The 24,562-nt window shown below is 50.5% G+C and overlaps 1 protein-coding gene across 6 annotated transcripts in view; it reads left to right on the top strand.

Moving 5' to 3' along the window:
- Nucleotides 1–24,562, top strand: part of CAMTA1 (calmodulin binding transcription activator 1) — a 240,041-nt gene that overhangs the window by 47,267 nt on the left and 168,212 nt on the right. For all 6 annotated transcript variants that reach the window (XM_069874626.1, XM_069874625.1, XM_069874624.1 and 3 more), the window contains one exon: nucleotides 13,100–13,167. In XM_069874626.1, coding sequence (XP_069730727.1) covers nucleotides 13,100–13,167 — 68 coding nt within the window. The remainder of the gene's footprint in view (nucleotides 1–13,099; nucleotides 13,168–24,562) is intronic.

The following is a 24,562-nucleotide window of genomic DNA, read 5'->3' as shown; positions in this document are numbered from 1 at the left end:
GGAGGATCTCTGTGTGCTGGAGACTCCTCTTAGCAGCATGGTATTCAGCATGACAGCGTGGGACACCCGGGAGCTCCCCTATTCCCAGACACCCCAGGAGGGCTCCAGCTGCGCATGAAGCCTGTCCTCAGCATGGGGCTGCTGGGCTCTCCCTCGGGAAATGCCTGCTTCGGGCCGTCCCCGTGTGCCTGGGGTGGCTGGCATTGTCTGTGCGCCCAGGAGACTCCACTGCTCAGTGTGGGCTTCGTAGCTGAGCTGCCCTTAGGGGTGCAGAGCCCTCCTGCCCCAAGAGCAAGTGACCCCAATTGTGCACAAGGTCAACTGAGGTCAAGCAAGAAGCGAAAGTCCCAGGAAAGGGAGGTGAGAGGAAAACCTTGATGCTTTCCCCCATAAAAATAGAGCGATCCCAGTACGGCAGCACCATTGACTCATCCAGAGGCTCTATAATCCTTTGTCTTTATCTGGCTCCTTTTGCAGCCTGACCTTTCCCTCCCCACCACCCTGGCATGTGGCGCAGAGGTGTCTGTCACACCATGTACCCCAACGCGCTGCTGATCTCTGATCACCTGGGGGTGATGCCATTAGTGATGACCCTTGCAGACCATATGAATAATGCATCTTTCTCTTCCAATCCCCATTACTTTGCTCTTTTTTCGCCCAACCACGCACTCCATTTCCATCGTGTTGATTGTTTGCCCAGTTTGCAGTTTGTTGAGGTCTCTTGGCTGGTTTTCCAGCCTGTCTGATCCTCACTTGTAAATGCCTTTTGTCATATTCAAATGCTGCCTTCTCGCTGCTCGCTTTCCAGGTCGCTGGTAAATAGGAAGCACTGAAGGATGTAGGCTGAAGAGTAAATATGCAAGGAGTCAGACAGGGAATCCCCATCTGGCCGGGAATGCAGAGCTGCTTGATGTCAGAACTGACTCTGGAGAGCTTTAAAAGCTTAAATATAGAGAAGAACAGAGAAATTCTGAAACACATCCTTCTCTGTTAAACAAGGTTTATATTTTTAAGTAAGTTATGGGGTGAGCCCACTACGGGGGGTGTGAAACACAGTCTTGGATGCGTATTTACAGTCCCACCTCGGAGGCTGGGCTTGGACTACCTTAAAAGAAGGAGGCTTGTTTTCATCCCTGCTGCCGGTTTGCCTTGACAGCCCTTAAAGTCAATATTACCCTAAAAGCATTCTGCTTTCATAACAGGCAATTTTGCTTGTGTTCAAAACGCTTTGTTTGATTTCTGGAGCCATTCATTACAGGATCAAGGCTTCAAATTGGAGCCAATTAGGTATAAGAGTTTCTTTTTAAAAGCTTTTTCCAAAGGCAAGAGCTTGAAGGTTAAAGCCAGGGGAGGCAGCCTGCAGCCCCACAGAGCTGGGGTCCCACTTGGGGCCGGTGTCCCCCTCGCTGGGGCTGCATCCCTGCCGCGAGCTGGCAGCTGCTGTCAAGCTTTGCACCGCAGCTCACCCTTCTATATTTAGTAAGAAATGCATCAGCATCCCTTTTCCTCCCTGAATTCCCCCTGGGAATGGAGCTAGTAAATATCTGTTGAGCTAAAAATACCCCCTGCTCCAGCCCCTGGCAGCCTTTCCCCCTTCCCCAGCTGAACCGGACCCAGAGGGCCCCCCCCCAGCCCCAGATCAGATGGGGGGGATTTATGATTATTTTCATTTTAAAAAAAAATAAAAAATGCAGGAATCAAACGTTTGAAAATGTAAAGGCCGTGAGAACGCCTGTAACACTTCACCTTTGGAAAACACGATTAGTGCTGTCGGCCAGCTCTTCTCCATTTAATGGAAGCCCCAGCACAGCCTGCAGTGATTTTCCAGCCGTCGCTGGCAGGCAGAGGTGACCCGGGACTGCGCAGGCGGCCGCTCCGGCAGCACGCGTCCCTCCTGTCTCCCTGGGAATATGGGCAGCGGCTGCTGGTCAACTCCTTCTGGGGAGAAATACATGAAATCCTGGGCCATTTGCAGCCCTGGCCCTGCTCAGAGCTGCAAATGGCTTTTATCACACAAAGAGTGTCCTTTTCCTCTTTTATTTTTTTCTCTTGTCCCTTTTTCCTTCAACGCTTAATCGAAAGTCAGGAAGGAGTAACAGCTCAGAAGTCTGACAAGATGTGATGCTGCAGACCAGATCGGTGCGATTTAATCTGTTCATAAGGGCGAAACATTAAAATTATTCTAGGAAAGATAATAATGAATGGGTTTGGTAACTTTTTTTAAGATTAAATGTTTGCATAATGATCCAGGGACACTTGTGCGATATTCAGAGCTCCTTGGTGAGCGGAGAGTTTTCAAAAGTGAAAAATTATTTAGGTTGTTCAGTCTGGAGAAGAGGAGGCTGAAGGGAGACCTCGTTGCTCTCTGCAGATCCCTGAAAGGAGCTTGTGTTGAGGGGGATGCTGGTCTCTTCTCCAAGTAACAAGCAATAGGAAAAGAGGAAACGGCCTCAAGTTGCACAGGGGTGGGGGGAGGTTGGGTTGGATATTGGGAAAAATGTCTTTACTGACAGAGTGGTGAAGCCCCGGCAGAAGCTGCAGTGGGGGAGCCCCCATCCCTGGAGGGGTTCAAAAAGTGTGTAGGTGCGGCGCTTGGGGACATGGTTCATTTGGCGTGGTGGAGTTGAGCTGATGGTGGGACTAGATGAGCTTAGAGGTCTTTTCCAACCTTAACGATTGTATGCTTAAGTAGTCATTTAGGTAAAGGTAATCATTATGGCAAGCAGCTCCATTATTCACAAGATTTTTAGGAGAGGAGAGATCCTTTTACTTGGAGGGTGAGAGGGGGATGCGTGAGACATGAAAGCAGCGTCCAGGACACTGTTTAATGAGGGTAAAGGGACTGAGTTCGTTGCAGGACAGCGCTGCTTCACCCAGGAAGGGAGAAGGGACCAGTTACTGCGGTTCCCAGATTGCCGTGCTTCACGGCACACGGTCTGACCGGCATCATCATTCGAACACAGCTTTTCTCATGATTTAATATGTATCTTTTAAGAAGGATTTTAATTCCCTGTTTGAAGTAAGAAAACGCCATAAATCAGAGAGAGAATCTTTTAACATTTACAGTTTTAAATGAATTCCTGTTGAGAGTCTCTTAAGCCAGATTTATATCAGATTCTGCATTGAACTGTGTCGTTATGTGGGGCTGAAAAACTCTTACAAAATTAGGCATAATGCAAAAACATGCTGAAAAGACAGTTCTGCAGGAATTGGAACATTATTATGTTAGCGAATATTGGAGTGAGGAATATGCAGAAAGGGACAATTACCATGGGTATTTTCCTATTAATGAACCTGCTGAGTTCTTTGGAAGGGTTTGCTGCTCTCTCTTTGCAGGAGAAGGCAAAGTGAGAGAGCGCTGGTACTTCCACCCCGTCTGGTGTTGGGGTGTCGCTGCCTCGCTGTGAGGATCAGGGCTCTGTCACCCGCGGGGTGGGACAGAGGATGGGCCAGGTGGGAGTGCGCTGGTGCTGGATGGAGATCCTATGGGTGTATGGGTGGTGTCTGCACAGCATCCCTGCAGCATCCTCATAGCCCAGCACTGCCAACTGCGCTTCAGCTCTGTGTGTTTGGCAACTACGAGTACCAAGCACAGTGTCCTGCCCTGCCCACTGCTGCTCACTGTGTGTCCAGGTTTCACCCTTTGAAACGCAAAAGGGGTTCTCTTTGTCACGTGTTTTAGCGAAAATTATTTCTCATCTTAGTCCAGTTTCTGCTTTCCAGGTTTAGCCTTGAAATGAAGTGTTTAAGTTTTCCACTCGCAACTTCATGCAAGTTTAAGATGGCAGAGCCAGCCGCTTCGAGCTCTTGCCTTGCTGACCTGGGAGAAAAGCCTGGCTTTCAGCAGAGCCTTCGGAATCTGTGCCGCTCGGTCAGTGATAAACAGCCCTCAGCAACTCCTCCAGTTAAAATGGTAATGAAAAGTAGAGCAGAGCAGGCTGAGGCCTTGTGAGTGCTAGAAACAGTTCTGTGAGTGCAGTGTAAACGGGATTGCGTGAAATAATCGTTAATTATTCATTGTCGTGGGAGAGCGGTTGGTAGGCGGGGATGCTGTGGGGCACCTTTAGCTGGGTAGATCAGATTCTGCTTTCCATTAGTGTTCAGGCACAGGTGTGAACCTGTTGGGGCTCAGCTTTGGACAATGTTGGCTGCTCAGTGACCTTTCTTTTTTCCATTTCCTCCCTGTCCCCCCCAGTCCCTTGCATCTGCCCTCTGTCTCTCTCCCTAAGTTTTCTTTGGGAATGTGTCCAGGCCTGTCTGAAGCTGTTTTTTTCTGTCATGCTGAGGCTGCCATTTGTTTCTCTCTCTTCCTTCTCCAACATCAGGAGTTAAAGCAGTCGGCTCAAGTGTTGCCGCTCGCAGAGCTTCCCTTTCGGTAGCGTCCTGGCTGCAGCTGCCCTGGCATCGCTGCGATACGCCTTCGCAGTCAGATGACTCGATCGGTTGTCGGAGCCCAGGATTCCTAAATGTCACCCTCTAATGTCTCATTAGGGTTGCAGTTTGAAGACATCATGTACTTTAATTGAAAACTGTAAAAGTAATCTATTCCATTTTTTTTTCTGTTAAATTAATGGCACGGACCTTTAGCAGATGGTTAGCGCGGCGCCGTTATTAATGACAACACCCACTGCCTGCAACCCAGCCGCTCATCACCGTGCAAAGCGGAGAAACCCAGTGCACATCTCCCAACCAAATGCGTTTTCCACTCCGTGGCTTTATTCTCCTGCGGTGCCCATTAGCAGTCCCAGCGCTGCCGTTGCGCCTCCTTTGCAAGATTTAAACTCTGCTGAGGTGGTTTCTGCCAGCGAGGCCTGGTGAAGGAGCTGGCAGCACCCCGTGGGCCACAGGTCCTCTTCTGCTCTCTGGCAAAGCGTGGGACAGCAAGAAACACTCTGGGCCCCCAAAACTGTAGGATTTCAATCCTTTAGGGTGATCGACCAACCAGTCTGGCTAAGCTATGTACAGATGTTTTTGCAGGTTATCAATAAGCACCTCTGTGTGCGAGTGTGCTCTGTGTTAACCAGGGTGAGCCCTGCCCCTCCATCCCTGCATCATAGGTGAAGGTTGCTGGGTCGTGTTCACCATCCCAGGTTTTGGTAATGAGTCTTTTGTTCCCCCCTTTACACTTCCTTTCTCCCTCTAACCTCTCCTATTGCTTTCCCGCTTCCCAGGGGACAAGCAGCAGCAGCGGAGATGGGGGAAAGACAGAATATTTATCGCTCTCCTACACACAGGCTCTAAAACAGCTTCTGCAAAATAAATCTCCTTTAAGACCCTTCCAGAGCGGGGTTTGGCTTATTGCTCCTGGAATAAAGAAAAGCCTTTCCTTCCCCAGGTGCCTCATTGGGCCCCCAGTGGTGGTGGCTTGGGAAGCTGCCGTGGCCTGGCCATGTGGGGTTTTGCCTCTGCCAGAAAACAGGCATTGAAAACCCATGCAGCGTCGTTCTATCCCAGTGATGCTGGTGGAGCACAAGGCGAAGCTCGGCATCCACGCGTAGGTGCCATCAGGTGGCTGATGGAGCAGGGCATCCCTGGGGCAAGAGCATAGCTCTGGTGTTGAGGATGCTCAAAGGGAGGAGCGTCAGGGATGCAGGGATCCATGTTTCCCAACAGCACCTTCACCTCTGTGGAGGAGGAATTTGCATCTGCTCCAGGGAGATGGAGTTTGAGACCTGGTGAGGCAGGGACCTTACAAAGCAAATATCTTCCCCCACCCCAATGGCACTGGGGAAGGGGAGACAGATGCTGGTTTTTCACATGGAGGACAGGGTCCCAGTGAAGGTTTTGATCGCAGCAACCTCCCTGGAGCTGCCTCCCCTCCAGGGCAGGGAGCCCTCAGTGCAGCCGGGGCTGTAAAGGATTTGATTAGTTAGTGGCTGATACTGATAACACCCAGCCTCCATCTGATTAGATAGAGTGTTTGTTGGTGTGCCCCTATGTAATTAGAAAAATGCGTTTTAAATGAAGTTTTAATTTATTTCTGCTTTTCTGTCTCAATGAAAGCAGCGATGCAGTGGCTGGGAAGCTGGCTTTTGGGTGCCTTGTGTTGAATGCCAGCCAGGGTCATGCTCCGCTGCTCCCCGCTGTGTTTTTGAGGACAACTGGAGCGAGTCCCACAAAAGCAGTAGTGGAAGCGTAGCTGTGGTGTTTTGGGATGTGGTTTAGCAGGCATGGTGGGGATGGGCTGACGGTTGGACTGGATGAGCTTAGAGGTCTTTTCCAACCTTAATGATTCCACGACTCTATGGACGTGTGGGTTTTTGGAAGGAAATTCATGGCACACTTTGGGAAACCGATTGGCCCGAGAGCCTGCTCGGGCTGATCCTGGCACAGGCACAACACCCAGGAGCCTCTGTCCCACCTGCCACCAGCTCCCATCACAGGCTGTCAGGCAAACAGTGGTCGTGGTTGGGGTCATTCCCCTTACCAGCCTCAGAACGTGGGTGTGTTTCTGCTCTAGAAGCTGCAGCTGGGTAACACTTCAGGTCTTACAAAAATCACTGCCTGCCAGAGGGAGGGACACGTGGTGGTGTCGAAGCTGTGGTGGTGACGGGGACCTGCCTGATGTTTCCCTGCTGGTCACCCACAGCCCTGCCTGCTCCTCTCTTGCTGCTGGTCTCTCCCAGCTCACCCAGCCAGCCCTTCTGACAACGTGGTGCTGTCTGAAGCCAAACAACCGGATAAGTGGAATGGTGCTGTGGTTTCTATCCCAGTGATGCTGAACAAGGCAGCGAGAGGCTCTGAGTGGCTTCCAGATCGGTTTGTACTTGTGACAGTTGGAATATTAATGGCTGTGAGTGGGGACGGCGAGAAAATGAAAATGGCTTGATCCCAGCTGAGAAGATGCTACACAATCAACATGAATTTGTATTTTCATTTCAGAGGGGAAGGAGATAAGGAAGTGATGGGCTGGAATTTGTCTTTATAGCAGCAAGGACGTGGAGATTTCCTCAGAGAATAAATGTGCTTGCTTAAGAGATTGCGACTTTATTACCACTGTGGTATAAATCTAGGAATGTGTACAAACTCTCCTCCTTTCTCTTAGAACGTGCATATATTCCAGGCTTATTAATTTGGATGCGGGTAGTTCATACAAAGTAATAACTCAAAATGCAGACTTTTTGAACAAATGATTAATTACTTTGAGGTGAGGTCGGAGGCCTGGGCTGCCTGGTGCAGGAGTCGCCTTTGGGTTCCAATTTATCTTTCTCTTTTGAGAGCTTGGGTGGGAATTGCAGATACTCTGGAGGGGTTGGGCCAGGAGAGCACTACTGCTCAAATCCATGGCATCAGCAGCCCCTCGGTGCTTCCCGGGGCCAGTGAGAGTCCCAGTGAGGAGGTGCTGTACGGGAGGATCACCCACTGCCCTGGCAGGCGGTGCTGCTGCGCCCACAGCCCTCCTGTCTGCCGGTCCCTGTTAGCATGTGAGCCAAGCAGTGGTGAGCCCAGAGCGTGCTCTGCTGCTCAGGCACTCGCAGGGGCACTGCCCATCCTCCCTGCCTTCGCTGTGGGGTGGGATGCTCCGTCCAGCGGCACGACTGCAGCTGCATCCCAAACGCAGACCCACCACGTGGTAGCCTGGCTGTGCCTCCCCCTGGGCATCGTTCAGGCTCAGGGCCTCTTCTTTCAGGCAGTGCTATGTGCTGCACATTTCAGAGCTTTGATAACTTGTTCTGTTCTTTCCAAACAATGTGTGTTCCACTGCAATCCGTTTGGTACAGAGCAGAGCCTGCAGCTTTGCTGCGCCTGTGATGGGCACTGGGCCTCTCCACCACCGCTCGTGTGCTGGGTGCCTGCCTGTCCATTCCCTGCTTGGGGATGAAGTCCTCTTCAATCCTTGTACAAAACGACGAGAGCATTTAGAGGAGCTGCAGTGCAGCACATGCCGAGCCCTCTGCAGCAGGCAGCTCGCAGCTGCTCCTTGTCCCGCATGCCGGGCTGCAGCGCTGCAGCTCGTCCTCTCCGCGGCAGCAGGGACACAGAGGTGAGATCAGGCCGTCCGCGCTGCTGCAGCTCTGGGTGCTTCTATGCTGTTGTTAAATATTTAAGTGTCTGAGGAGCTGTAGTCACGTAGCGTTGGGTGGGAAGGATGGGGCTGGCTCTCCTGCACCGCCGGCCCTTGGCCCTGACCGGTGAGGTCTGCAGCTCCTTCCTCTGCCCGGCTCACGCGAGCCTGAAGATGCAGCTCCAGGCGAAGCTGGGGAAGAGAGGAGGAAAGGGCTCTGGGGGCAGGCGTCTAGAGACGCTGTAGCCCACACACATCCCATCTAATGCAGTTAACTTGGCTTTGCAGCTGATGGCTCTTTGATGCATTCGAACTAATAATCCTAACGAACAGGGAGCGCAGAGGAGAAATAGATGTGCATTTATATAAAGTGCTTTCAGCCTGAGCAGCAAAGTATGAATTAAACCACTAAATTATATGGCCAAGTTTGGGATAAAACATAACTTGTGTGATGTTAATGTTAAATTATCTAATTGCTTTACGGGGTACTTCCATTAGCCGATCAAATTAAACCTTTTTTTCCTTATCTGTGGCTTATAAGCCACGAATGCAGGGCTCAGTCCTGCAGACTCTCGCATGGGTGAGACAGCCATGCTCTAAGCGGTGCCATGAAATTGTCAGGCACGGTCAGAAACGTGGGTCTGCATGGATTCTGTTGCTTTGACCTTTCTCAGCAGTGCTCTCTGTTTTCCTGCTGGTGGTGTTTCTAAAGCTGAGTTAGAAGGGATGTGGGGCTGGGTGGGATATCCCAGCCAAGGGGGTGCTGGACCTGGTGAAAGGTGCCTTTGCCTAGGAGACGCTCTTGGGTTTCCCTTGTCGCATGGTGCCCTTGCGTAGCAGTTGCTCTTGGGTGGGCTTGAGGTCCTGACCGGTGCTGGGGTGGACTCGCCAGTGGCGATGTGTTGGTAGTTCATGGCATGCGTCCTTTTCTTTCCTTTGCTGGTTTCATAATTAAACAGCAACGCTGTGGGCAGAGCTGGGATTTCAAAGCCATGCTCTGTCTCGTCTGACCTTGCTGGTGCCACGCTGCCTTTTGTTTGTAATCTCGGGCAGGAGGCAGCACAGAGAGGGTTTGATAGGAGACAAAAGCAAACAATAGCCTCGCTCCAGAGACGCACTGAATGGGCTGTAATTGAATTTTTTGGTGAAGACATTGATTTGACCCTGCAAGACACACAGAGTGAATCATTAGGGAATTAACGCACATTAAAATGCAGGGGTTTTATCACAGGGCTTTTATTGTGCCTATAGTTTTGTTTTTAATTATTTAATGACTTTGTGTCTTCTAGTGATAAATCTATTTCTTCTCCCCTTTGTAAAGGCGAATGGGTGCCGCTGTGCCGCAGCGGTGATGCCCAAGTGGCTGCCAGGGGCCGCTGGCTCTCGTGGGCAGCTCCGCTCATGCCCTGGTGCATGGGCACACCCGCGCTATCACACAGCTTCTTTGCGCGCTGCTGATAAACCATCAGTGTTGCTCTGACCGCCCTCTGGGCCCTTTCGCGTTTATGCTTTTTGCAATCTGTGTGTAGCAAAATCTCTGCAGGAATTAATTTATTGCAGGAAGCTGCGTGGGACACTGTTTAGGAGGAAAATTCCCAAACCTGAGCTGCTCGGGGTGGGTTTTTGGAGCGCCAACCACTCTCATCTGCAGCTCCATGTCTGTGGCTGGAAACTCGCCGTCTGGCCTGGCTGTGTGTGTGTTCACTGCGAGCATCACCGTGCCGTCTGCTTCTCATGGTTCTGCTCTGGTGTGAGGTGGCAGACAGGAGCCGCTTCTCCAGGAGCCCTGGTGCTCATGTCAGGAGGCGTCAAACCATAACCGGGGATTTCAGCTCACTTCTCCCCTGCGCGGGACACGTGGTCGGACATCGTCCGGCCGCCACGACAGGAGCTCTGCTGGCACCAAACCTTGTTCAGACCCTGCGTGCTGGTTTTGTCTCGTCCTGCGCTGGTGGCCACGTGAACCAGACGGAGGAGCCGCCAGCGCGGTAGCTCACAATGCCGAGTGCACCGGCCCCTCCTCGGGGTGATGCTGTCCTGGTGAAGGATGTGGCGCTCTGGGCAGCAGGATCACGGGCGGGCACGGGCAGAGCGAGCAGGCAAGGCAGGCGGGGTTTGTGTTTTGTCCCATTAACACACCAGTCCTTGTTATCCTGAGTACTTGGGGCACAGGAGGCAGCGTGGAGTCATCGCTATCTCTTTCCTGTACATGTTAATTTATAGCGCTGCCGTGAGCTAGATTTTCCTTGTTATCCAAGGTATTTCCCCTGGAGGAGGGAAATCAGGCTGTAATATATCATTAAGCAGAAAGCCTGGGGGAGCTCCTCTCCTAGTTGATGTGGATCCTTCTTTTATCCTGTTAGAGGAATTGAATTATACGTTTTGAGTTGTGTAAAGATCCAGCTTGGGGTCCAGCTGGAGCTGTGACTCTGTTAGCACAGCAGAGTGGGACCTGCCCAGACATCTCGGGGACACATGCGGGTGTGTTGGTGGGTCGCCTGCCTGCTGCATCGTCCAGCGGTTTATTCTCGGATCTGCCCACACCTGCTGAGCAGGCCCAGGCCAGCAGTGTGGAAACAAGCGTTTGGCCTTGAACGGGAGCATCTCGTTGCTATGGCTCCTCACGTGGGTGACAGCGTTGGGGTGGAGGGGTTGAGTGTGCAGGGTGTCAGCTGGCTGGAAGGAATAATTAAACAAACCTTGGCTAAGGACGTCCGTTTAACCGAAACCCTTTGGTTGTCTGTGCTAGAGCAGTGTGTTTATTCAGCCATGAAAGCTAGAATTTGCTTTATTCTCCTTATGACAGGCTGAATTTTGGTAGGAATAGGCAAAACCCTGTGCTGATTGAAGCCCACTGAACCTGCCTACTATTGCATGATTTTGAGATGAAACAGCTGGATCCATTTCTGTGCCGAAGGGATTTGTTCTGTGAACGCCTGTTCACACAAACCACCTGCCACAGGTGCCTGGGGCGTTAGAGGGGATGATAGAGCACTCCGACTTGGGCAGCCACAGGTGGTCCTTGGTGTCTCCAAAGCTCCTCTTGCCATGGGGTGCAAGATCACGCAGATTTGCAATGGAGTGAGTTGAGAACACAGCGCGGGATGGACTGGGGATAAAATTCTGCTGCCTGCAGCACATGTGGTGGGAATACTGCACTGGCTTTGAGAAAAGCGGAGAGCCTTGGTTCATAGTTTGTGAATTTTGGTTGCAGTGTGTTCTATTTTTGTACCTATATACAGATGAAATCAGTGTCTGGCTCCTCTGACTCACACCCTGTGTCAGAGCTGTGTCCATGCTGCACTGGTCGCTCCTGCAGGGCACGACAGGCGGTGCCTGATTGACTCCTGGGCATTTTGGAACACTGGACGTTTTGGCTGAGCAGTGTCTGGATTTTGGCTTTTGCTTCCAATCCAGCTGCAGCTCCTGTAAGACGTTGATGCTTTGCGCATTCCCTTGGAAGGTCGTGAGTGCGAGTGCTGTGCCAGTGTCCCCATGGAGGCCTTCATCGGGTTATTTTGATATTGAGTTTTACGCAGCAGTTAGGCAGAAATCAAAAAGAGGTGTGTTCAGAGCTTGGCATCACGGCTTCTTCTCCTTACTTGTGTTGAAGCAGCACTGCTCCCATTGCCTGCTGCCGCGGCAATTGGTTAAAATGCAGAGCCGGGCTGGGGAAGTGAGGGCTGCGGCGGAGGATTCTGGGAGAATTTATTTGCAGTGTAAACATGTTGGTTAGGAGTCATTAATATGACATTCACACAGCTCTAATAAAGTACATAACACGGAGATCTGGCACTGCTGCAATACCCAGAGGACATTAAGTATGAGTCTTAAAACCAAGAGTATTGGAAACAAGATATTTTTACGTCTCGTTTGGGAGTAATATAATTGCATTTTGTGGCTCCAGCAGATGCTTGGGCCAGCTGGTTGGAGAGCACTGTGGGTTTTTTAGCGGTGGTTCTATACAGCTACACCCCTTTATAGAACCGTCATTTGAAAAAAGCAAAGCAAGATCTCATCTCCTGGTGGAAAGATCATTTGCGTGTGCGTCACCTTCATGTGGCACAGCCTGCGACACTGCTGCTGTGGCAGCTCTGGAGATTGAGCCGCATGCGGGTTTGGGGCCTCATTTGAGGCAATTGAATATTCAAGGCAGCTTCACTGACCTTTCTGCACAGCTTTTGCTGTCACAGGTCTCTCTTAAAGAGGAGGTGTTGGACCCGGCTGGGAGGCAATGTTTGGAAGAGAACCGTCAAACCCTACCTGTTGCCGAGTGTATCTTCATGGGTGGGGAAACAAAGCTTGTTTCCCCATCTCGAGGAAACAAGGCCATCTCGAGGTGCTGGGGCGTTGCTAGCGTTGTGGCAGCGTCCGCTGTGGTTGGGGACGGTCACTGGCCCCACATCTCCTCTGGCACGAAAGCCCTGCTCTCTCCAAGGCTGCCCAGGACGCTCAGCCCGTCTGCGGTGGGGCCGCCCCACAGCCGCTCCAGGTTTGTGCCAAGGAAACGGATGGGCGGCCATCCCACGTTCGTCAGTGCGTGTACAGGCACCATCGTGAATTATCTCGCTGGCACCGATAATTTCCTGCGAACAAATCGGTTCTGATCTGGAAGTAATCGCCCGTATCATTCCTGCAAGTGGGAGCGATGACTTATGTTGATGTCACCCGCTGGCTTTTTATGGCAACGATTAATAATTCAGTAATTCTCTCTGCAGTGATGCTGTTCTATTTATAAATATTTAATTTACCCTCCCATGTCTGTGTTGTCGCTGCCCTCTCCACTGCCTCCTGACAGAATGCCAGGCTCCGGTGATGCCGTGGTCACCAAAGTGACCAGCACCTTGTCTGTGCTGGAGGATGTTAATACCTTCCCTTGTTTGCATCTCTTTGTTATGTTATTTAAGCCTGTCTTTGGCGTGGATACGAACCTGATGGAGCATGCCGTTGCAGTCAAAACCGGACTGAGGCTGCAGACCTCACCTGGGGCCAATGGCTCCTTCTCTCTGTTATAAAACTTCTCTGCTTTAAAAGTTTCCCCTTTTCAGCAAAACCATGCAATAACTCTTTTCTCTTTCTGCGTTTCTTTTTCAGGAAATTGCAGCTTATTTAATAACGTTTGAAAAGCATGAAGAATGGCTAACAACTTCCCCTAAAACCAGGTAACGTTGCTCACGCTTCAGCACATTGACTCGTTCTCACTGATGACTTGACTCGCTAATCAATGCCTTGGCCACCGAGTGAAAACTCCCAGTTATGCTTGATGGCTTGTGACACCAAATTCTCATTAATTGACTTAATGAGCATTTTATTGAATGGAATCAGATTGATTTAAAATGGAACAGCTGCAGTCTTGACACGTTGAAGTTTTAACCCGATTGTTGGGGGTTTAATTTTGTCCCTTCAGATGGATGGGTTGGAGGCCTCTGAGCGGGGTTGCAGGCTGTTCATCTTGCCAGAGCTCCCTGCAGCTCCCACCTTAAATAAAGGAGCAGCGCCGAGCCCTCCCTGTGCTCCTTGTTTCCCTTGCAGGCGCAGGGACTGTTTGCTTGCTGGGGTTAAGTTTTTGATGGTGAGGAGATCCCCAAAAGCCGCAGTAACAGACAAGTTTGCAGTTTCTTATTCAGTAAATGTCAAGTCGTCTTCATGCTGCTGTGAATGCTGCACTCCTCCGCTCCCCTGGGAGCCGATATGGGAAGTTTCGGCTGAGGATGTTTGCCTGCTGTTTCTGCCGTGTTTGGGCCCTCACAGTTCCTGTGTTTCACTAACACAAAACCCGACCTTGCTTTCTAACATTGCAGGCTTTATTTTTGTTTTTCTTCTTCCCAACTCGCCTGTTTCCTGTTGAAAGCGCCGGGTTCCCGGCGGGGCAGCCGGCTAGGACTGAGGTGGGAGGAAAGCCTTTCCCTACCTCCTGCATCCCTTTGCTGTCCGCGGCAGAGACGCGGTGCCAGTGGTTTCCTGCGCAGCTTGGTGCTGGCTTTGGCATCGCCTCCCTCTCTAATGGGCAGGGGCAGACGTTGCTGGCGTGGACCCTAACGAAGAGCAAGGATTAATTCTGGAGTGCCTCGGCTCCCAGCCAAGGAGAGGCTGGAGGCGGGCGGTGTAGCAGCAGCCGGGGCAGAGCGGACCGGCCTCCCTGGGGATTCTGGGAAAAGAGATGGGTAATTGTAGGGGTTTTTTTCCTAGTCTCTTCTGTATTTTTGTGGCATTTTAAGTAATGCATTTTCTTGTCACGTTAAAACGTGTCTGCCACCCTGGAAAGGAGCTGTTCGGAACGCTCTGGCTTTCTCCTGGTTTTCCAGCCCCAGAGCTGCTGTGGCGGCCGAGGGGCCCTGGGACGGAGCTTTCCCACCAGGGCAGCAGGCGTCTGCCTTTGGGGAGTGTGTGAACGTGGTGTTCATTTCCCTTCCTGGCTGCAGCACAGCGGGATCCAATGCCATCGGAGGGGGCTTTTCCTGGCCTAGTGATCCCAGTTCCAGAAGTAATGCAAATAATGGTTGAACCTTTGCCAGATAAGCCAATTAACAGGAAATCTGTACTGGGCTGTGCGTACATGGCATCACTAAAGGTATGCAGTCATAAATGTCTCTGTGGTGCTGTCTTGTGATATGAAGAGTTTGGTACGCTAAAGGCAATGCATGAAAATAATTTCCTGATTAGCTCTACAGCCCCTTCCTCCTGTGCGTTCACTCCGAAAGCAGCAGTGTCCCTGGAGTGGGCAGGTTGTGGAGGCTGCTCGGCCACTTTGTCTTTCTTTAAATATAAAAATTAATTGGAATAATTAAACGCTGAGTTCGTGCAATCAGGGCTGTTGGTATTACAGCATTAATGCCATCGATCCGGTGCCGAGCTGGAACGTTCCCCACTCTGTGTGCTGCTCTGGGGGCCACTAATTTTGTCTTGGAGAAGTAATAAAAATGAATTGTCCCACTGACCAAATGGAGTGTCCAGTGTGGAGCCGCACAGTGGGGTGTGAGGAGCATCCAGGGGAGCAGCTGGATGGTGCGTGCTGGGAGCTGGTGGAGCTGCTGGTTGATCATGGAGGCTGATAATGGGGTTTCCTTGCAGCCCAGCTTGGGTTCCTGCGGAAGAGCTGCTGCTGTGCAGGCTTCCTGTGGTGGGACCTGAAACCTCCCGGGCTACTGAGCTAGAACCAAAGGTGACAAAGTGTGATGAAGTCCTTTGGAGCCATCCCTGCGGATTGTTTATGGTGCGGTACCGGCCAGGCCCAGCTTTGGCCGCAGATGCAGGAGGAACCCAATGATGTCGTTGTGGGGGCATCGTAGGAGCCGTGAGAAGGCTTTAATGGTCTCTTCTCTGTTTTTTTTTATGGAACTTATTGCTGGATGACTGTGGTTGATGGAATACGCTGATAAGAAGGTGCTGGGCTATTATCTCAACAGCCTTTTGAGTGCGTCAGGAATCTGACGCTGTGACCAGCCCTCGCTTGCTCTGCGCTGCAGAGCGGCCGGGGCAACTCCCAGATATGAGGTTTTCAGCTCAGAAAGAGCCCAAAGGCTGGTTTTGGGCAGTGGGATTTGGCATGGATCAACATTTCTGCAACTGAAAAAGCTGGGCAGTAGCCGGCTCCTGTGAATTGATAGCAATTTACATGCACCATCAGGATTCACTTGGGGTAATTCAGTTTCACTCCTGCTTACTGCTGGGTTGTTTTTAGGATTTTAATTCCTCTCCCCTGGCTTCAAGCAAAAGGGGCAGGCAGGGACAGGAGGATGGGTAGCCTTTCCCACTGATAAATCCCCACCTCTTCAATCCAGGGTGATTGGGATGGCAATAGTGAAGAGGCTGAGCTCAGTTTGCTGCTCTGGGTGAAAGCAGGGAGGGCTCATCCCGCCTGGCAGAGCAGGTGTGGGCTGTGGAGGGGTGACATGTGGCAGCCCCGCGGCTGGCCAGGGCTTGAAGGGAGCTGGACCCAGGTCAGGGCCCAAGCTGAGCCAAGGTAGGGAGGAGCGGAAATAAGTAACCAGACTTTCTTTCATCATAGTTGTGTCCTGGCAAAGAGCGTTCTGTTTGTTCACCCCAGCAACCGGTTGCTGAACCAGGGGTTGCAGTTCCATTAGGCTGGTTAGAAATCACTTTTCCTGATGGAAAATGCACTCACAATGATTACTGGTTTCCTCCGCTCCTTTTTTAGTGATTTTTGCTGGCCTCCGAGTTCTGAAATTTCCCAAGAAATTTGATTTGTTTTATTAAACATGGGCCGGCGCCGGGGCTGGAGCAGGGGGTGCTGGGCTGCAATGAGATTTAGAGGAAGCTTGCAGGAAAACCCGATGCAATTATTGTTTCAGCAGAACTGCCTGGGGGATGCGAGAGCGAGGAGCAATGCGCCCATCTGCCCGGGAGAGCATCGCCGTGTGCGGGGAGCACAGCTCCCCACCTGGAGCCGGGGCCGGAGTCAGCATCGCCTGATCCCTCCGACATGGGGGGAAATGCTGGGGAGGATCGGCCCCGCTGCCCATCGCCCCGGGAGCACTCCCCGTTCCTCACCTGACCGGCAGGCCAGCTTAGGGGATGTGTTTAGCCTTGGGTATCTTTACTGGGGCTTCTCAAAGATAAGTTGAGATCTTGCAGTATATTAATTTTGTATTAAATAATTAATAGTAAAATTAATTGAATTATTCAATTTTCAGGTAAAAAAATAGAGTAATAAATATTCATAACTTATTTTATTAAGGGAATTTCCATTTCCTATGTCATTAAACTGAGATTAACTAAGGTTGGGTTTAAATGAAGACTGAAAACAATTGTGCTTAGGAATTAATTTGCTTCGTTAGGCCGTTCCCCTGCCAGGCGGCTCTCCGGTGCGCTGTGCGGGAGCCCTCCTGCTGCACCAGGGAGATGTTGCTGCCAGGATGTGGCACTCGTGCAAGGAGCTGGAGGCTCCGTGTTGAGGAGAGGCTCCTGTGATCGATAGCAAAAGCTCTGTCCCTCTCCCTTTCTGCTTGTTGTGAAGAAAAATGCTCTGAAGACCTTACTTAGGATTTCAAGGCACATTTAAAGGTCTTTGCTTCTTGACGTAGCTCCTGCCCTCCGTGGTGTCCAGGACCATCAGCCTCACCCATGCGCAGTGCTGGAATCTGGGGTTCTGCTCCTGCTGCTGGGAACTGTTTACTGTCTGGGGTCGTGTGCGACCTATTTTCTTCCCTCAAAGGCAGTGAGTGTGCTGTCAGCTCTTTCTGGCTTGTGATGCTGCTTGACATAATCCCTGCTAAATGTGGCACATCTCTCTTTACACTTTAAAGATTTCATGACTCTCAACACTTTCTTTTCGCTGCTCTCAGTATTTCCTACTATTTTTTTTCCCTGAAGAGGATAAACAGTGCAGAGATGGTTTTAAGAGGCATCGATTCATATAGATTTTCAGCCTCTGTGGTCCAGGGGTGTTGAGATGCCAATAATTAATTCCTCTTAACAGCTCACCCCATTTGTTTTAACGTGACCTAATGGCAGAATCACTGGGAGCCATCAGGATGCCTGGCCTAGATCAGCCGATGGTCTTCAAGTATTTCATGCAAGCCTGTTCCAAGACTGATCCAGCCTGTGCAGCGGGTGGGAGCTGGAGCTCCTGGAGAGCTGGTTTCACTTCGTGTTTAATCAGTGGCTCAGGAGAGCTTCATCGCTGTGGAAGACAGCACCAGCCAACCTGGGCAACTGCGGCAAGATGTCTGTATATCCATTCTGGATGGGAGTCACCTGGCCCTGATGCTGAAGGTCGTCTCCTCCAAATTGTTGATTGCTCTGCAGCCACCATGCGCGGTCACCAGGCTCCGACTCTGTCATGTTTCAACTGGGTACAGTTTCAAAGATGCTGGCTTCATAGCTGGTCCATGGACATGCATGTCTTCTCCTGGTCCTTGCTGCCTGGCTTTGTGGCGAAAGGCGGTGCTGAGGTGCAAGGGCTCCTGCTCCTCTTCATGCAGAGTCAGGGAAGAATCCTGCCATGTTGTCCCTTGGAGAGGCAGAGAACACTAGAAAACGCGCGATCATCAGAAAAAGCAATTACCTGACAATAGAGTGATTGAATTCTTCAGCACGCTGTCTGCCTTCAGCGAGGCTTGGTGAGTGCTTCCCATCGATCGACATGTTCAAGAAAAACACGTGGCCTTTGGTTTTGGGCAAAACCGATGTCCCAAAACACTACAGGGGTGGGAGGGGCTTGGGGTTTTGGAGGCTGCTCAGTATGAGCGAGTCCCCCATCTTGACTGTGCAATCTAGGTTTAATGTGCTGTGAGCTGAGTACAAAAGAGGAACTGCGCAGAAGAAGGGTCAGAATGTGCAAGGAGAGGTTTTGGGTTGGGCCTCCTGATGGCCAGAACCAGACCTGCTGGACTGTCCAGTGCGTTCATGTCCCCTGTGTCTGGTCACAGGGCACCGAGGAGGCTGGAGGGTTCAACTACTGCTGTGGTACCTCTTTGGAGATCCCTTCCCTGTGTGACATGTAGGAGCTACAGAAGGGCGAGGGCAGCTGGTGTTTGTACATACTGCTTTAAACAGCAACAAAATTAGAATCTCTGTTGCATTTGAAAGTCTTTGTAGCTGAATTTAGATTCTGGTACGGTAATGAAGAAACATCTTTTGTCCAGGAGGTGAGATATGCAAAAGTAACCTTTAAGTTGCTCATAATTAACCTTTAATGATATTCTCTCATTTTTTCCAATACATTCTCTGCATCAAAAACAACATACAGAAGGAGTTCCTGAACCTGCTTGTTGCATCTTAATGCCCTGCAAATACCAGCCAGTTAAAGCAAAACTCTTTATTGGGATTATTTGTTGACAAAGTTTTTACCCTCCAGGAAATCCGCACTGAAGTCGGAGCGTGGGGCTGGAGCCAGGTGTCGCGGCTCTCCCGTCCTTGGCCAGCAGAGATCAGGACACCCAGAGCAGGGTGGAAGCAGCGTGTTGTGTCCAGAGGGCGGGTGCTTCTCTTTCTGGACTGGGACAAGGGGTATTTATGGTAAATATAGCAAGAGTTAAACTGTACTCCGTGTGTTAGCAGGTACAGGCTGGAAGTCCCAGACTGGGAGGGGGATGTTTGCACCTTGCGTGTGCGAAGAGCTGCCAGGAGCCGTGCAGCACTGGGGGCACGCTGTTCAGATTGGCAGAATCCAAACTGATCTGTGTAACGAGCCATATTTGCCAGAAGGTGAGGCACTACAGAGGCAGATTTCTTTGTGGTACTGGATGCAGCGTGTGCAGGCGATGAGCTGCCGAAGATCATGCTGGAGCCACAGCAGTGATTTGCTACCTGGCTGTTGGTGTGCACTGCCAGGCTTGCAGTGTCCTCGGATCACTCTGAAGAGTTTGTGATCTTCTTGGATATTCACACAAACGTGAATTTGCTCCTTCTCTCCTCTCCCAATAGGCTTTGTCCCTGGCACTGGGAGTTCCTACTCTGTTTTCCAGTGTACCCGAACAGCCAAGGCTTCCGTTCTCCCACTTGAGGAGTGAGCTTCAGCCCAACTCCCATTGTGCTTTCCTCTCTCTCCCCCTTCACGGTGATACTTGTGACCAGTGTCTGTTTGCAATTGATGTGAACTGGTGCTGCTGAGGGCTGTTTGTCACCAGTGGTGCCAGTGGACTGCAGGTTCAATTATTGGACTAACGAGTGGTGCCTGATGAGCCCGGGGCTCAGACACGTTCTCAATGCTGTGGGCAGGATGCTGGTGCCAGGGTGCTGCCTGTGCCTACCTCCTCTCATTTCAACTCAAAACTTGTAGCTCTTTGCTCACTGCTCCACAAGCTGCTATAAATTCCCTAGGCTGATGACTTGGCTTTGGTTTCTAGCAGTTCATTTTCCTGTTTCCTAAGGCATCAATTCTGAGGCCCCCAGACCATGCTGGGGTTCTGTGACATCAACCGTACAACAAAGTGCATCCTGACTGTCCTCCTCATGCCATCAAGATCCTGTACCAAGAGACAGCGCGCTGTTTTGCTGCTGCTTTGCTGGCTTCACCCACAGACTGCTGTGCCTGTAGTATTCCATTACCTGCAGGAATACGTTTGGATTTCCAGGACCTGTACATCCCCATGCTTGCATTTAGCAGAGAACCATGTGGGAGACTCGTTGTGTGTGATGTAGCACAGGCAGCGTGGTTCCAGTTCCCTGAGTCTGGTTTCTGCAGGGAGGCTACTTAGAGAACTCTGCTCTTCCACCTGTCCACTGAAGAAGCACAAACCCTCTCAATCTGAGGGCATGCAGCCAGTGGGTGAGTGATAAATCCACAGGTTGAGAGCAGAGGTACAATGGCTCAGATTTTTTTTTTTTTTTCCTAGTCATGAGAAATACAGATTTACAAAACCTGGCTAAGATTCTTCTGACTTACATGTGGTTGGTGTTACTGCTATGCGCACTGTAACAATGCTTTAATATAATTAAATTTTAAATTCCGTGTAGAATCTGGTAGGTAGGCAGATGTACCGGAATGTTAAACTTTATGTCACTTAAAAATGGTTTTCAGGTACATCGGTGAGAGACCATTGAGCTGTAAAACGATCTGCTTTATGATGCTGCATCGCAGCTTTGGTCTTTTTGTTTTAATTAAAAATGTACCGTAAGTCTCACACCCTCAGATAATTCCACCGTGCCTTATTGTTTCCTGTAATTTACTGATGGAACATAAACAGACACGATTCCTTCACCAGTTTTTGGAATGGTTTACAGCAGGGAGAAGTTTGCTAATGAGGATAAAACCGTTACTGTTTCTTCAGTGGATTGGGTGCTGGATTTCCTTCTGTCCAGCTGTGTGAGCAGCAGAGGTGGGTGCTTGGCAGGGCTCAGTGCTTTTCCCAGTAGAACAAGTGATAAAAGGGATTTAGGGGGTGGCTTTGTAATTGGTGGGCACGCAGCAGACCCACGTTAGGACAGGTGCAGGTGTGCAGCTCCGTGCGCTTTGCCTGCCCGTGTCGGGAGCTGCTCCCCAGTGCTTCCACCCGCCTGACACTCGCAGGGCTGCAACGAGCTTCACCTGCATTTTCCCAACCAACAAACCCCGCTGCGTGGCCAGCAGCACTGGGCGCCGTGTGGCATGGGGATCTCCAGCACCACAGAACAGGAGTCTCCTGAATTATTAACGGTGCTGTTGCTGGAATTGAGTAAAAGGCCTGGTCCTGAGGCGTTCCACATGATGATTCACCAAGTTTTGTAACATGATTTATGCTCGGCTGTAGGATTATTGTTTCCTATTGATTTGGAGGGAAATAAAGCAGCAGTAAAATCCCATCACAAGCATCCAGGTGGAACGTGAGAATGGGAAGCTTGCCTGCCAGAACTCCTGCTGTCTCTGTGATGGTGACTCTGCTACTGCCAACCCAGCTGATCTCGCAGTGAGCATGGTCTCTGTTCCTCCTCCTCCTCCCCTGTTGAGCATCGCCCGGCTGGGTCCCACAGTGCTGCGCCAGGTGCTGGGGGGATGCCTTGTGGTCCCTGATGTATTGGGGCACGTTCAGGCCCTTGATTCAGGGCTGGCAGTGCTGAAGAGATTTCCTGGGCTCTTCCTCACTGTGTTTTGTGGAGTGTGATCCCGCCCTTTCCTGCCCTGCCACTGTCATAGGCTGAAATTAAACCTTTTTTTCCCACGGTTCAGGAATTCTTTTTAATTAAGGAAAATGAATTTTTGCATATAAGTGACTTCTTGCCTGGAACGCACTGGGTTTTTTTTGTCTTCCTCTGCACACTGTAGTCCCAGGGCATCATGTTTGCGTGCTGCTCGGTGCCTGGCACTCTTACAGAGTGAACGGGAAAACCTATTGATGCTGGCAGAGCTGTCGTGCCTTTTCGCTGCAGCCAAAATGTGCTGGTGTGTACGGTTTGAATGGTTTATTTCGATGTGGTATAACTGTGCCACATGCAGTAGGAAGTTGCCGAGCAGCGTGGCTGTATTTTAAGAGTCAAATGATGATGGTGTCATGAGCGCTGGTGCAGGTATCGATAGGAAGAGGCCTCTGGGAGGGCAGGGCTGGGAGCTGGTGCCCTGGATGGACCTTGGGCGCTGCAGGGCTGTGTCTGTTCCTTCTTGTGATCAGCAGCACAGAACTGCTGGATGCCATGAATCCCACATTCTGCCTCTGACAGAGCCATGGACCGTGCTGCAGGCTGTTAAAAATCAGTCTCGATAGATGACCCCTGCATCCAGGCTGTGCCTGCAGTGGGATTTCAAGCAGCAGGGAAGTGTTTAGGGGCGAGGCACCAGTGGATCCTTCGGGATCAGCTGGCGCCGTCTGGCTCCACTCCCGGCGGGCTGCTCCATCCCTCCCCATGCCTCCTTAGTGCACGTGTGACTCCTGCTGCGGCCGGTGTGAGTGAGCGTGCCCATGGTGTTATTTCAGTGTTTATTTTATAAATGTCAATGATGAGCTAAATTGAGATAAATCAGGCTGTTCTCGCTTGCTGTTTAATTTACAAAATTTTAATGAGACTAATAACATCTGTACTTGTTCTGTCTTCAGGCCGGCTGGGGGACGGCTGGCAGCTCTCACAGCTCTCTGCTTAGCTCATCTTCAATAATGTTTAGAAAAGGAGGGTTTTACAGGTGTGCTGTTAATCCATTTGGGTTTGTCTCTGCTTCATCTTACACTGGTGGAGAGGTTGAGGGACCGATGATGAAGGCAGAACACCCTGCTGATGGGGGAAATGGTTGGGTTGTTGTAGATGCTGTTGTAAAGTACAAGCAATGGGCAAATACATCGTTTTACATCACAGCGGTGGAGATGGACAGAGGTGGGTGTAAAGCATTAGTTTCCTCCTACCCTTTTTTTGGCACTGGGACTTGATTTGCACAGTGCCTGGTAAGGGAAGGGAAATGATGATTCAAGACTCGCAACACTTCTCAGAGCAACCTCCGGTACAAACAAGCCTGAGCGCAAGGCCTGGGGGTGGGTCGTGGTCTGCAGAGGCTTTGGAAGTGTCCGCGCCTCCACACGCCGGCTGCTCCGGGGATGGCATCTCTGTGTCACTGCAAGTTGATGTTAACATCAAACATCTTTCAAAGCCTTTGTTTGGATCTTTTGAGTTGCAGGATGTCACCTGGGGCTGTAATATGAAGCTGTGCCCTGTGTTTCTGGAACAAGGACTGCAGTTCTCTGGGCCCTCAGGTGTAAGGGCGCTCGCAAAATGATCCATCCAGGCTGCTGGGTTTATTTACAGGCCATAAATTAAAATCCTAGTACAAATCTTTCTGTGTAACAGGATTTGTGAGCAGCTGGGAGAGGATGAAGCTGTTGAACTGGCTACCAAGAAGATATTTTGTTAGGAAGAGGGGATTTGGTTCACTGGCGTTGTCCCGGCCACCAATGCAAAGGTGAAATACAGCCCTGAGTCAGGTTTTTTGCTGTCCTGCTTCTTATTTCTACTTTGCAATACTTGGAGGGGGAACTTCTAAAGCCAGCATTACTGACATCCTGGAGCAGAGAGCTGACAACTTTGTCATCATTCATCCGGCTGTTGACTTCCCACTCTTGAGTTTTCTGCTGCGATTGTTTCTATATCATGCTGGTGCTGCAGGCTGGAAAGCTTCTGTCGAGCGCCCAGCAAGTGCAGAGCTGCCGCTCCACCGAGACGTCTCCATCCTCTGGCCAGCAGCTACACAGGTGATAAAAACAGCGGGTGTGTGGGCTCATCGTGGCTGAGTTGGAATGGCTTTGCCGAGGGGTGTGACGTGAGGTTTTAAAGCATGATTCCTTCTAACTTTGATGGTCGCAAATTAGGGCATGATCAGAAAAGGATTCTCTGTTATCAAAAGTTAATTCAAGCTAAATTAATCTGAAAATGTGTAATTTCATCTCAACTAAAAATACTGTAATGTAATTAATTCAAAAGTAGGGTGAGCTGAGTGGGTGCAAGGGAAGATAAGCATCGGAATAGACAATAATTGAGTTTGCATTGTAAACACCTTCCTGTAGGAATTTGGGATTTTTTAAGCTGCTTCATTATAAATTTTAAGTCGAGAGTGCTTAGCGGCTGTGGCAGAGTTTGGAGCAGTGGCTGACTACCTTCCTGTTTGTTTGTGTTCTTTGTTTGCAGGATTTTCTATATTTGGGTTTAATTCTTCCTTATCGTCTACGAGTTTATTAATAAGTTTGAAGGCGAATAAGGCTTAAAATTAGAAGATGTGTGTTTCCATGTGAAACTGACTGTTTTGTGGATTTGTGTAAGCTTTTAATCTAATTTTTATAATAATTGGACCTTTAATATATAAAATTGCTGAATTAGATTAGTATCATTGAAATACTTAATGTACTAATTCTGAAGTGCGTCACATTCACCGCTGGAGCGGAGGAGCCATCTCTGCTCTGCGCAGAAGGCGTTTGCTCAGGTCTCCGTGCCCGCAGCGTGGGAAGCGAGTTGGGGCCAGGTTGCATGGTGAGGCCCTTCCGTTGGGGTGGCCCGAGCTTGCGTGACAGTGCGGGTGGCGAGGGCGAGTGGTGTAGTGAGCCGTTTGAATACAGTTGTGGAACATGGATTTGAACACTTCCAGCTCCCCAAAATGATTGTTAGGTGTTTGCAGAGTGCTACCATTGGCTGTTGTAGCTGTCT

Source organism: Phaenicophaeus curvirostris, chromosome 22 (assembly GCF_032191515.1).
Source record: "Phaenicophaeus curvirostris isolate KB17595 chromosome 22, BPBGC_Pcur_1.0, whole genome shotgun sequence".
Lineage (NCBI taxonomy): Eukaryota > Metazoa > Chordata > Aves > Cuculiformes > Cuculidae > Phaenicophaeus > Phaenicophaeus curvirostris.
This window is presented reverse-complemented; position numbering and strand designations above follow the sequence as displayed.